The sequence below is a fragment of the Cnephaeus nilssonii genome (genome assembly GCF_951640355.1).
Source record: "Cnephaeus nilssonii genome assembly, chromosome: X".
Taxonomy (NCBI): domain Eukaryota; kingdom Metazoa; phylum Chordata; class Mammalia; order Chiroptera; family Vespertilionidae; genus Cnephaeus; species Cnephaeus nilssonii.
Window position 1 is genome coordinate 46,926,632 of NC_137071.1, and position 11,949 is coordinate 46,938,580.

The window sequence follows — 11,949 nt, forward strand, 5'->3', positions numbered from 1 at the left end:
ATACAATAATTGCAATATTTAAACATTATTTATGTTCATTGATGTTAACATTCAGAAAGGGAAACCTGTTCATGTGATGGAATTATAAATGTTATAATTTTTAAATGTTTATTATTGTTCTAACATCTATTAAAATAAACATTAAATAAATAAATAATATATCTTCTCGAAAAGAAATACTTATTTTCACAGTTGCTGAAAATAAATGTTTTCTATTGTTAGGTAAATTTATATAAAGGCAAGGAAGGGAACCTAGTCCATTGGAATGCTCAACTTCTTTAGCATAGTAAGCAGAGGCATTCAGCAGCAACATGTCTTCTGATTTTCACAGGCAGGTTTTCTGGGGTACATCTCCTTTAGCAATACCCTTTTTTTTCTCTTTTTCCCTCCTTCAGCATTAGAAGCAGATGGCAAGAGCTAGTAGATTTAAAAGGGTAGCCCAGGAAGAGAAGATACTCTCATATTAGCCTCCTTGGTGTTGGGCCAGCACTTGTTTTATTTATTTATCACTTTAAATTTATTTTTAACTTATTTTAGAAAGTGTATTTCATAAAAGGAAAAAAACAAAATCATTTTTATTTGTAATCCCAACACAATTCTTTCTGGTGATATGTTTTTACAGAGTTACAATGAAAATGTCTATACAATTGTGTGTTCTGTTTTTGCCCTTTAACCTCTTAATTTTATTGTGTTTAGGCTTTTCTAAGTTTATTGCAGTTCTCAGAATTATGATTTTTATTGTCTACATAATATTCTATTCAATCTATGTGTCTTAATTCACTTAACTACTCTAGCTACTTTTGGCTAATAACATTTTTTGAGGTTATGCGTAATAGCATGTACAATGTATTTGTATATATAGTTTTTCCCTTCCTTTGAATAATTATCTTAATGATAAATTTCCAGGAGTGGAATTACTATGTGGAAAAGCATGAATATGTTTTATGATTTATGATATATATTGCCAAATTTCCCTTCAAAAGAATTGTCCTAATTTATCTTGCTGCAGGAACAGTATGAGGATAGTTTCTCTATCCTTTTCCTCCAAGCCAAACCAGCATTGTGTTAGATAATATTTGCTACTTTAATAAGTATAAAATGACTATTGTTCTTTAGTACCAGTGTGATTGAATGTGCTAAATCAAATCATCCAAGAACCAGAAGGAATCTTAGATCTGGGTTTAAATCTGGGTGGCTCCTTAACCCTAGTCCAGTGCTCCCCCCCCCCCCCCGGCTATTTTTTTGTGTATATGTTGTCTGTTTCATACCTTTTCCAGCTGCTTAATCATATGGGTTGCTGGAGAGTGGGGAGGGGAAAGGGACAACTACAAAAACATTCAAGTTATTCCATGCCGCATGTTTCTCTTTTTTTTAAATATATTTTTTAATTGATTTCAGAGAGGAAGGATGAGGGAGATAGAAACATCAATGATGACAGAAAATCATTGATCTGCTGGGGATCAAGCCCGCAACCCAGGTGTGTACCCTGACCGAAATAAAAAACCGTGACCTCCTGGTTCATAGGTCAATGCTCAACCACTGAGCCACACTGCATGTTGCTCTTTTGTACTAGATAAGAGATATCAGGATGCCAGGTATCTCCAAGTTGATTATGAAGGGAGGAGAAAAAAAGCAAACTGATGAGTACTGCCTAAGAATGGAGAAAACTGCCAATGGAAAGACACCGGTGGGAGATCTATCCAGCATCGCTGGGACCTGTTGTTTTCTGTGGAGGCTGCCACCTGCTCTACACCTCTGCTCGCCAAGGGGCTGATGGAGCTGTGGAAGGAAGTGTTCTACAACACCTACCTTTACTGAGTGTTGGGCTTTCAGGGAGAGTCCCCTGATGGCAAGGTTCTATGCGGCTACCACAAGGTGTCCCTGCAAGAGCATCCAGACAGATTATGTGGAGGATGCCCCCCACCACATTCAGGTCCTCGGGAAAGTCTATTCCGTTCTGAGTGACAAAGAGCAGAGAGCAGGATATGATGGGCAGTGAACAGTGGACTAGGATTCTGATGTGCTCAACCAAGATTGGGACTGGGAGAGATATTAGTAGTCATTCTTTAAAAAGATATCTCTAGAAGACATTCAAGCAAAGACATACAAAGGTTCTGAGGAAGAACTGGCTGGTGTTAAACAGGCCTATCTGGACTTCAAGGGGACATGGATCCTTTCCTGGAATGTGTGCTGTGAGTGCATATACAGAGGAACCCAGTATAAGAACCATTATTCAGTAAGCCATTGATACTCTTTGACCTATAATGCCCTGGTCAAAGAATCAAAGCAAAAGATGAATGTAAGGACAAGGAGGGCTCAGGAAGAGGCTAAAGAAGCAGAAATGAGCAGGAAGGAGTTGGGACTTGATAAAGGAGTAGGTAACTTGAAGGCAGTCATTCAGTGCAAACAAAAGGATCAGCAAGCTCTGGATGGTATTTCTCAGTGGGTTGAGCATTGTGTTCAGGTCTGATTACAGACAGGGTACATGCCCAATTTGTGGTTTGGTGAGTATGGGAGGCAACTAATCCATGATCTCTCTCTCTCTCTCTCTCTCTCTCTCTCTCTCTCTCTCTCTCTCTCTCTCCCATCTTCCCTCTCCTTCTTCTCTCTCTAAAATCAATAAAAATATTTTTTATAAAGGATCAACAAAAGGAAATGGACAATTTTCTGGCTCAAATGAAAGCTAAGTATGGCAAACCTTACAAACAAGGAGGGAGAAAAAAACAGCTCTCAAAGAAAACAAGAACTAATGGAATTTTCTCTTCAAAAATACTTAGGTGTTAATTTGTATCACTGTACGAAAGGTACAGTCAAAATCTGAAGAAAACAGTAAATCCAACTCTTGAGAACAGTTGCCTTTCCCACCTAAATTATTCAGATTGACTATGTAAACCAGAATCTATCAACCTGATCTTTGTATATCATAGAAATCCCTTGACATTTTATGAAGTCCTCCTATGGAGGAATTTGGTGGTGGTCATTGAGGAAAGAGGGGGAGGTTGGTATACTTCTGACAGCACTTGATTATGTGGATCTTCTGTACAAGGAACTCTATCTAGAATGCTGGTCTGTCCATACTTCCTTTACCAATTTTCATTTGCCACACAGAAGTAAGCTGCAGAATATTCAGAATGATGTGCATGATTATTAGAACAGGAATTCTACCTAGCTAGAATGCCTTCAGAACACTTGCTGGACATCTGTCTTCCAAATACTTGACAGTTTGCTTTCAATCTTAATATTCTTGAATAGACCCTCTCTTCTTTTTGTTTTACTCAACCAGGTTTTGTACTCTTTGCTTAAAGTATAGGAGAAACAGGTGTTCACATTACTTCAAGCATCTTTATAAGACTTACTAGAGGCCCAGTGCACGAAATTCAAGCACAGGTAGGGTCCCTAGGCCTGGCTGGCGATCAGGGCCGATCTGTGGGGCGGCTGGTGGGGCGATCGTGGGGCCACCGCTGGCACTTGCCTTGGCCGGCCTGGCACCACCTGCTCGCCGGCCCCGGCTAGAACTGGGGGCAGCTCCTACATTGAGTGTCTGCCCCCTGGTGGCCAGTGCACATCATAGCAACTGGTTGTTCCACAGGTCATTCCACTGTTCAGTTGATTTGCATATTAGGTTTTTATAATATAGGATACATGATTTAAAAAATGACTAAGTTTTAAATGATCACTGGGTTTTTTTAGTAAAATATCCCAGTGATCATTTAAAATATGATCTAGAAAAAATATGAATGGTGTTTATGTTAGAGAGGAGAAAAGTAGTCCTAATCAGCATTGTAGTAGATAGCTCAGCTTAAGTAGCATAAACAGGTATTGTAGTCCTGCCTGTAACCGCTGAATGCTCTTAGGCAGGTCACAGAGCTTGTCCAAACTTATTTTCTTATTTATTAAAAGGTGAGGGAGTTTGGGTAAATGACTTCTTAGAGGCCCCTTCTGACTCTTAACTCTAACTTTGAAAGGCAAGCCAACTTGATTCAGTGGTTTGTTTTCATGCACTCATGGTATAGATTTGTGAGAATAGTAGAGAGATTTTTACTTATATTTAGTTGAATTGGTATGTATTCATTAGAATATATTAATGTTTAGCGACTGTTCAACTTAAAAATCTTTGATTTGTAGATTAATATATTCAATACCATATGCATAAAACAAGCCTGTTACTGAGCTTACATATTAATTTATCTGAGGTAAACACAGGACATTTTTTCAGTTTGTGATTATGAACAGGTTAAAATATACTCTTTAATTGTATTAAAATATAATTTAATGCAGGTTGTTTGAAACATCTGTCTTCATATGATAGCATTAGAACACTTTGATACAATAACAAACCCCCCCCCCCAAAAAAAAAAGACACTGGCTTGTTTTTTATTTCTGGATCTCTACTACTTTTCAGACACACATAAAAACCAAAGGTGTACAGGCACTGAATAGAAAATCAGTTACACAATATGTTAAGTGCTAGAAAAATTGGCAGAATTCTTCACAGTTCTCCCCATGTTCCTGAAGTTTCCCAGTGGACCTACTCATGGGATTATATTTACTTGTACTTTGTAGCCAGGCAAGAATCAAGGTGTTGTATTTCAACCAGATGTCCTGAGTTGGGCTTGCAAGATAGAGTAGCAAAGGGAGACTTGTGTTTTTCTTTACACATACCCTCTTAGGCCATCACCAGCTCCTTTCAGTCTCAAAGGGAGATCTCTCCATTTGTCAGACTTCCTAGCTCCTGAGGCCTTAGAAAAACCTCCTTGGCTCCTACCTTCCTTCCTGCCATCCTTCATTCTCTCCTCTTTACTTTTTCTTTTTTGATGTGAGTATTGAGCAATTTATTTTATTTTATTAAAGTACTAGTGCTCTGGTGCATGGATTCGTGCACATTGAAAGGAAATTAATTAGAAGGTGACCAGCGGGGCTGGACTGGGCAAGATGGCCAGACACACCCTAGAGCCAACCTCCTGTGGTTCCTCCTCAGCTGGCTGCACTTGGGGTGGCACTGTGGTTTGAAGGGCATCTGTGGAGTGAGCAGGTGGGTCTCCCTTGGCGTGGCTTGCGGGGATCGGGCTGAAACCAGTTCTCTGACATCCCCTGAGGGATCCTGGATTGTGAGAGGGTGGTTCCCGGTTGACGCACCCCAGAATAGGGCTCCCCCCTCTCTGGTTCCGGGGTGCATCACCCGAGAACCGCCACTGCCAAGTCACCACAGCTCGACAGCTCCTGCATTGAGCATCTGCCCCCTGGTGGTCAGTGCACATCATAGCTACCAGTCAGAGCTTCTGCCCCCTGGTAGTCATTGTATGTCATAGCTACCAGCCAGATGGTCAGACAGTCACTTAGCCTTTTATATATAGATATTTGGCACACAAGCCACCTTGGTTTCTTTAATCCATCTTAGGCATTGCGAATTCTTTTTTAAGTGTCAAGTTATATTTCCAACACCTTCTTTAGGCCATCTCCCTGGTTACCTCATGACCAGGGCTCCAAGGGTATGGAACCTGCTGACCTTAAAGCAGTCTGATTGCAACAGTTCTTTCTAGTGTCAAGGAAATTTGTGAAAGACTGAATGGACAAAAAAGATTATTGGGTGTCCTGACTTGTGCACTCTTCTGTGTTATGTGCCTTTCATTGATTTTGAGCTATTTAACAATTCTATAAATTATAGAAAACCAAGAGTAATGCAAAAGATTCTTATCCATAAAAATGAAAATAAATTTTGTCTAGTGTAATATAATTGGTTATTGTCTGGTAATTATTGACCAGTTTTACATCTTTTTGAAAATTCATTCCAACATTCCTAATTGACTATGGGAATCTGTATCCATTGAATTCTCCTTTGAACTGGCTGTAACATCTTACTGCTTCCCTCATTAATTGAGGTAAAAATTCTGTGGTATGTGTTAATTTTATATTTGCATAACAGTCATAATTTTACCTTTAAAAATTATTCATTAACACTCATTTGGCTTTTCACTGAGGCTTACAGATGCAAGTGGACCTCTCTTTTTACCTTTTTGTCTGAACTGCATTCAGCTCTGTTTACCATGATTTATTTTTATTTTTTTAATTAAATAAATCTTTATTGTTCAGATTATTACAATTGTTCCTCTTTTTTCCCCCATAGCTCCCCTCCACCCGGTTTCCACCCCCACCCTCTGCCCTTACCAACCCCCTACTGTCCTTATCCATAGGTGTACGATTTTTGTGCAGTCTCTTCCCAAACCCCCCACACCCCTTTCCCCCTGAGAATTTTCAGTCCACTCCTTTTCTATGCCCCTGGTTCTATTATATTCACCAGTTTATTCTGTACATCAGATTTTTAATTCACTTGGTTTTTAGATTCACTTGTTGATAGATATGTATTTATTGTTCATAATTTTTATCTTTACCTTTTTCTTATTCTTCCTCTTCTTAGAGAATACCTTTCAGCATTTCATATAATACTGGTTTGGTGGTGATGAACTCCTTTAGCTTTTTCTTTTCTTTCCTTTCTTAAGAACCAAAATAAATTTATTTACAAAATTTCTTACTTGACCAGTGAAGAACCAAGAAAAAATATACCAAGAAACAATCAACTATGACCCCACAAATAGTCTTTAACCCAGTTCATACAACACAACAACCAGAGCAGCTCCTGATAATTAGGCTTAAAAAATGTCCTTCTACATTTCCTTCAATTGAACAAGAACATACATTTAACCACAGGATCTGTATAAGTAACATCATGGTACTTGTAGACTCACTTGAGTCACAGTTTCTAGAGTGTTTTTCCCTTTCTACCTTACATAGATGTTTCACCATGTTTGTTGATTCCTTTGTTGGCTTCATTTTCTTTTTCTCCTCCTTTGCTGGTTTTCTCTTTTTCTCCTCTATTGGCTCCTTTCTCTTCTTCTTTGTCTTGAACACTGGTGTAAACTACTTTGTTATGGCCTTCACGGTTACGAGCAATTTCAATGGCAAAAAATTGTATCCTGGGAGCAAAGAGTGTTTTCCTCAGTGTAGCCTTGAGAACAATCCAGTCGCAGCAAAGTACCATAGTTGAACTCTTCTATAACCCCATCAAACTTCAAACAAAATGGCCTCCACTTCTCTTTAGCTGATACTGATTTAAGTTCTTCTGGATCCAATATATCTATCCTGATTTTCTCAAAATTTTTCCAAAATTCAGAATAGATTTGGTCATCCACTTTGGTAAGTTTCAGGAACTGTGGGTCAACTGATGAAATCAGCTTGTAGTAGACTTCAGCATGCTGCATTGCTCTCATGGCCCATGCCATTTCAATATCAGGGTCATTGCCATAAGACTCAGCTGGGAGAGAAAGAGCAGATGCCACTGATACCAGTTCCCCGGAAACCAGCTTTTCAGTTCCACCAGTCGCCTCCATTTTGCAGCTAACAAAGCCCCGCTCCACTTCCCGGAAATAACTTTACGTGAGCTCTTTCCGTTGTCCACTGGGAAGGGAGGGCCAGGAAAGAATCTCCTTTAGTTTTTTCTTATCTGTGAAGCTCTTTATCTGACCTTCAATTCTGAATGATAGCTTTGCTGGGTAGAGTAATCTTGGTTGTAGGTTCTTGCTATTCATCACTTTGAATATTTCTTGCCTCTCCCATCTGGCCTGCATAGTTTCTGTTGAGAAATCAGCTGACAATCGTATGGGTGCTTCCTTGTAGGTAATAAACTGTTTTTCTCTTGCTGCTTTTAATATTCTCTCTTTGTTTTTTGCTCTTGGCATTTTAATTATGATGTGTCTTGGCGTGGTCCTCTTTGGATTCCTTTTGTTTGGGGTTCTGTGCTCTTCCTGGACTTGTAAGTCTATTTCTTTCACCAGGTGGGGGAAGTTTTCTGTCATTATTTCTTCAAATACGTTTTCAGTATCCTGCTGTCTCTCTTCTCTGGCATCCCCATTATTCTGATGTTGGTACGCTTGAAGTTGTCCCAGAAGCTTCTTACACTATCTTCAAATTTGTGGATTCGTTTTTCTTTTTGCTTTTCCAGCTGAGTGTTTTTTGCTTCTTTTTTTTCCCCAATTTTTTTAATTAAGGTATTATATGTGTACATATCTTACCATTGCCCACCTCACCCCACTCCCATATATTCCCTCAACCCCCAGAGTTTTGCATCCATTGGTTATGTTTATATGCATGCATACAAGTCCTTTGGTTGATCTCTTATCTTCCCCACCTCTCCCTAACCTTCCTGCTGTAATTTGACAGACGGTTTGATGCTTTACTGCCTCTGTATCTATCTTATTGTTCAACAGTTTATAATGTTCTTTATTATCCATAAATGAGTGAGATCATGTGGTATTTTTCTTTCATTGACTGGCTTATTTCACTCAGCATAATGTTCTCCAATTCCATCCAGGTTGCTGCAAATGGTAGGAATTCCTTCTTTTTTATGGCAGCATAGTATACCATTGTGTAGATGTACCATAGCTTTCTGATCCAGTCATCTGCTGATGGGCACCTAGGCTGTTTCCAGATCTTAGCTATTGTAAATTGTGCTGCTATGAACATAGGGGTGCATATATCCTTTCTGATTGGTGTTCCCAGTTTCTTAGGATATATTCCTAGGCGTGGGATCACTGGGTCAAATGGGAGTTCCATTTTCAGTTTTTTGAGGAAACTCCATACTGTTCTCCACAGTGGCTGCACCAGTCTGCATTCCCACCAGCAGTGCACGAGGGTTCCTTTTTCTCTGCATCCTCGCCAACACTTGTCGTTTGTTGATTTGTTGATGATAACCATTCTGCCAGGTGTGAGATGGTATTGCATTGTTGTTTTGATTTGCATCTCTCAGATAATTAGTGACTTTGAGCATGTTTTCATGTGTCTCTTGGCCTTCCTTCTGTCTTCTTTTGAAAATATTCTATTTAGGTCCGTTGCCCATTTTTTATTGGATCATTTATCTTCCTTTTGTTAAGTTGTATAAGCTGCCTGTAGATGTTGGAGATTAAGCCTTTATCAGTGATACCATTTGCAAATATGTTCTCCCATACAGTGAGCTTTCTTGTTGTTTTGTTAATAGTTTCTTTTGCTGTAAAAAAGCTTTTTTTAATAAATATATTTTATTGATTTTTTACAGAGAGGAAGAGATAGGGATAGAGAGTTAGAAACATCGATGAGAGAGAAACATCGATCAGCTGCCTCTTGCACACCCCCTACTGGGGATGTGCCCGCAACCAAGGTACATGCCCTTGACCGGAATCGAACCTGGGACCCTTGAGTCCGCAGGCCGATGCTCTATCCACTGAGCCAAACCAGTTTCGGCTGTAAAAAAGCTTTTTATTTTGATGTAGTCCCATTTGTTTATTTTCTCTTTAGCTTCCATTGCCCTAGGGACAGTATTGGTGAAGAAGTTCTTTGGGCATATGTCTGAGATTTTGCTGCCTGTGGATTCCTCTAGTATTTTTATGGTTTCCTGTCTTATGTTTAAGTCCTGTATCCATTTTGAGTTTATTTTTGTGTATGGTGTAAGTTGGTGATCTAGCTTCATTTTTTTGCATGTATCTGTCCAATTTACCCAACACCATTTATTGAAGAGACTGTCTTGATTCCATTGTATGTTCATGCCTCCTTTGTCAAATATTAATTGAGCATAGTGATTTGGGTCAATATCTGGATTCTCTATTCTGTTCCATTGATCTACATGTCTGTTCTTGTGCCAGTACCAGGCTGTTTTGAGAATAGTGGCTTTGTAATACAGCTTGAAATCTGGCATTGAGATCCCTCCTACTTTATTCTTCTTTCTCAGGATTGCTGTGGCTATTCGGGGTCTTTTTTTATTCCAGATAAATTTTTGGAGAGTTCTTTCAAGGTCTTTGAAATATGCCATTGGTATTTTAATGGGGAGTGCATTGAATCTATAGATTGCTTTGGGTAGTATGGACATTTTAATGATGTTGATTCTACCAATCCATGAACATGGTATGTTCTTCCATCTGTTTACGTCCTCCTCTATCTCTTTTTTCAGTGTCTTGTAGTTTTCCATGTATAGGTCTTTTACCTCCTTAGTTAAGTTTATTCCTAGGTATCTTAATTTTTTTCGTGTGATGGTAAATGGGATTGCCTTTTTATTCTCTCTGTCTGTAATTTCACTATTGGTGTATAGAAAGGCCATAGATTTTTTGGTGTTAATTTTGTATCCTGCTACTTTGCCGAATTCATTTATTAAGTCTATTAGTTTTTTGACAGAGTCTTTCGGATGTTTTATGTACAATATCATGTCGTCTGCAAATAAAGACAGCTTTACTTGTTCTTTTCCAATTTGGATGCCTTTTATTTCTTCTTCTTGTCTAATTGCAATGGCTAATACTTCCAGTACTATGTCGAACAGGAGTGGTGAGAGTGGGCATCCCTGTCATGTTCCTGTTCTTACAGGAAATGTTTTTAGTTTTTGTCCATTGAGTATGATGTTTGCTGTGGGTTTATCATATATCGCTTTTATTATGTTGAGGTATGATCCTTCTATTCCCACCTTGTTGAGAGTTTTTATCAAGAATGGGTGTTGGGGTTCTCAGGAAAAAGATGGCGACCGGCAGGAAGGTAGGGAGAGAGAGAGTGTGAGTGAGGAACCCATAGAGGAGAGTGTAGACGTGTGTGGTATGTGTCTGTGTATGAGCTAGGGTCAGTTAGATTCTACAGGTCTTCCAAGGGGCTGCCTAACCGGGCAGTCCTAGACGGCGGAGCCCCGCGCACAAAGCGGACACTTCTCAGCAGCTGGTGTGGACGCGGAGACCACGCCATCTTGAGAAACAGAGCTGCCTGAGACTCGAATCCTGGCTTCTGACACAAACCAGGGCCCTGCAGCCACTGGGGACAGAGAACTGCTATCACAGCTTCTGACCAACAAACAACAAGAATCCAGACTTCCCGGCAGATTTCCGTGAGTCAAAGAGCCTATCCCCAAAACACTGAACAGCTGCGAGCAGCAGAACACCGGTCCCGTATCGGCGCAAACATTCGGATTCAAAGGAACCCTTCACTGAACCACGGAAAGGTCAGATTTTGCCTGAAATAAGGTGTGCTTTCTAATCCCCGCGGTGGGAGGGAAGCGCGCGAGCCGTGGGACCAGCGGGAACCGGGAGCTCTGTGCCTAGAAAAATCGGCGGCAGTTGGAGCTGCCGTGATCCGTGAATGTGGAGGGGGGTCCTCTGGGCTGCTAACTGAAGTGACCTCTTGGAAGCAACTCATTTTAATCTGACGAGGAGGATCAGACTAAGAATTTTCAAAGGAGTGCAGGTTTCTTAGTCTGGCGCACAGACCCACTGTCCGCGCACTTGGGCTCTTTCCGACTCTGATTACTAAGCCCAATGCATAGGAAAACCCAGGTGGAAAAACCCTGAAAGACTGCAGGGGGAAGTTGTTTTTTCGGAACCTGGGAACAGAGCTGGGTGTGACCATCGGAGAGGCAGCTGTGAGGCACACACCTCCACAAACCGGTAGTGAGTGCCATAGAGGGGAAAAAAAAAAAAAGCTAGAGAGGCCCGGAAGTCAATTCAGAAGCACTGCCACCCAGGGGCTGAAACGCTAATTGTCTCTGGTGTAATCAAAAATAAATACCAGAAATTAAGACACGGCCTGCTCAAAAAGCAGGACTGGCCTACAACACTGAGGAGCAGAGGAACGAAGCTGAACTGAAATGCCACCCAGACTGGGAAACAGACATACAAAACAGAATAATAGAGGAAGTGAATGACAGCCGCTACTGCACATTTTAGTCTTCCTATTTTTTAATTTTTAATTCTTTTTCAATTTTTTTTCAATTTTTTTATTCTAATTTTTTTTATTTTCATTTTTGGCATCTTTTACTTAAGAAACAAAATTTTTTTTCTTTTTCCTCACTCGATTATCACCTTTTTAATTATTAGATTTTTATTTTCAATCAGCATTATTATTACTATTATTTTACTTTTTTTAAAAACTTTCATTAGACTTTCTCTTTCTTTT

The 11,949-nt window shown here is 39.9% G+C and overlaps 1 protein-coding gene and 1 pseudogene across 2 annotated transcripts; one reads left to right on the top strand and one right to left on the bottom strand.

Moving 5' to 3' along the window:
- The first annotated feature begins 1,588 nt into the window (after positions 1 to 1,588).
- Positions 1,589 to 2,750, top strand: LOC307095294 (dnaJ homolog subfamily C member 9-like; annotated as a pseudogene). The gene is made up of 3 exons: positions 1,589 to 1,687; positions 1,834 to 2,413; positions 2,641 to 2,750. The product of its transcript is annotated as a dnaJ homolog subfamily C member 9-like (transcript).
- A 4,031-nt stretch (positions 2,751 to 6,781) lies between these two features.
- Positions 6,782 to 7,431, bottom strand: LOC307096307 (protein PBDC1-like; the record flags this gene model as incomplete). The annotated part of the gene is given in 2 exon segments (XM_079765884.1): positions 6,782 to 6,983; positions 6,985 to 7,431. Coding segments are annotated over 2 exon segments (603 nt in total). The 5' UTR covers positions 7,386 to 7,431.
- Between the last annotated feature and the right edge of the window lie 4,518 nt (positions 7,432 to 11,949).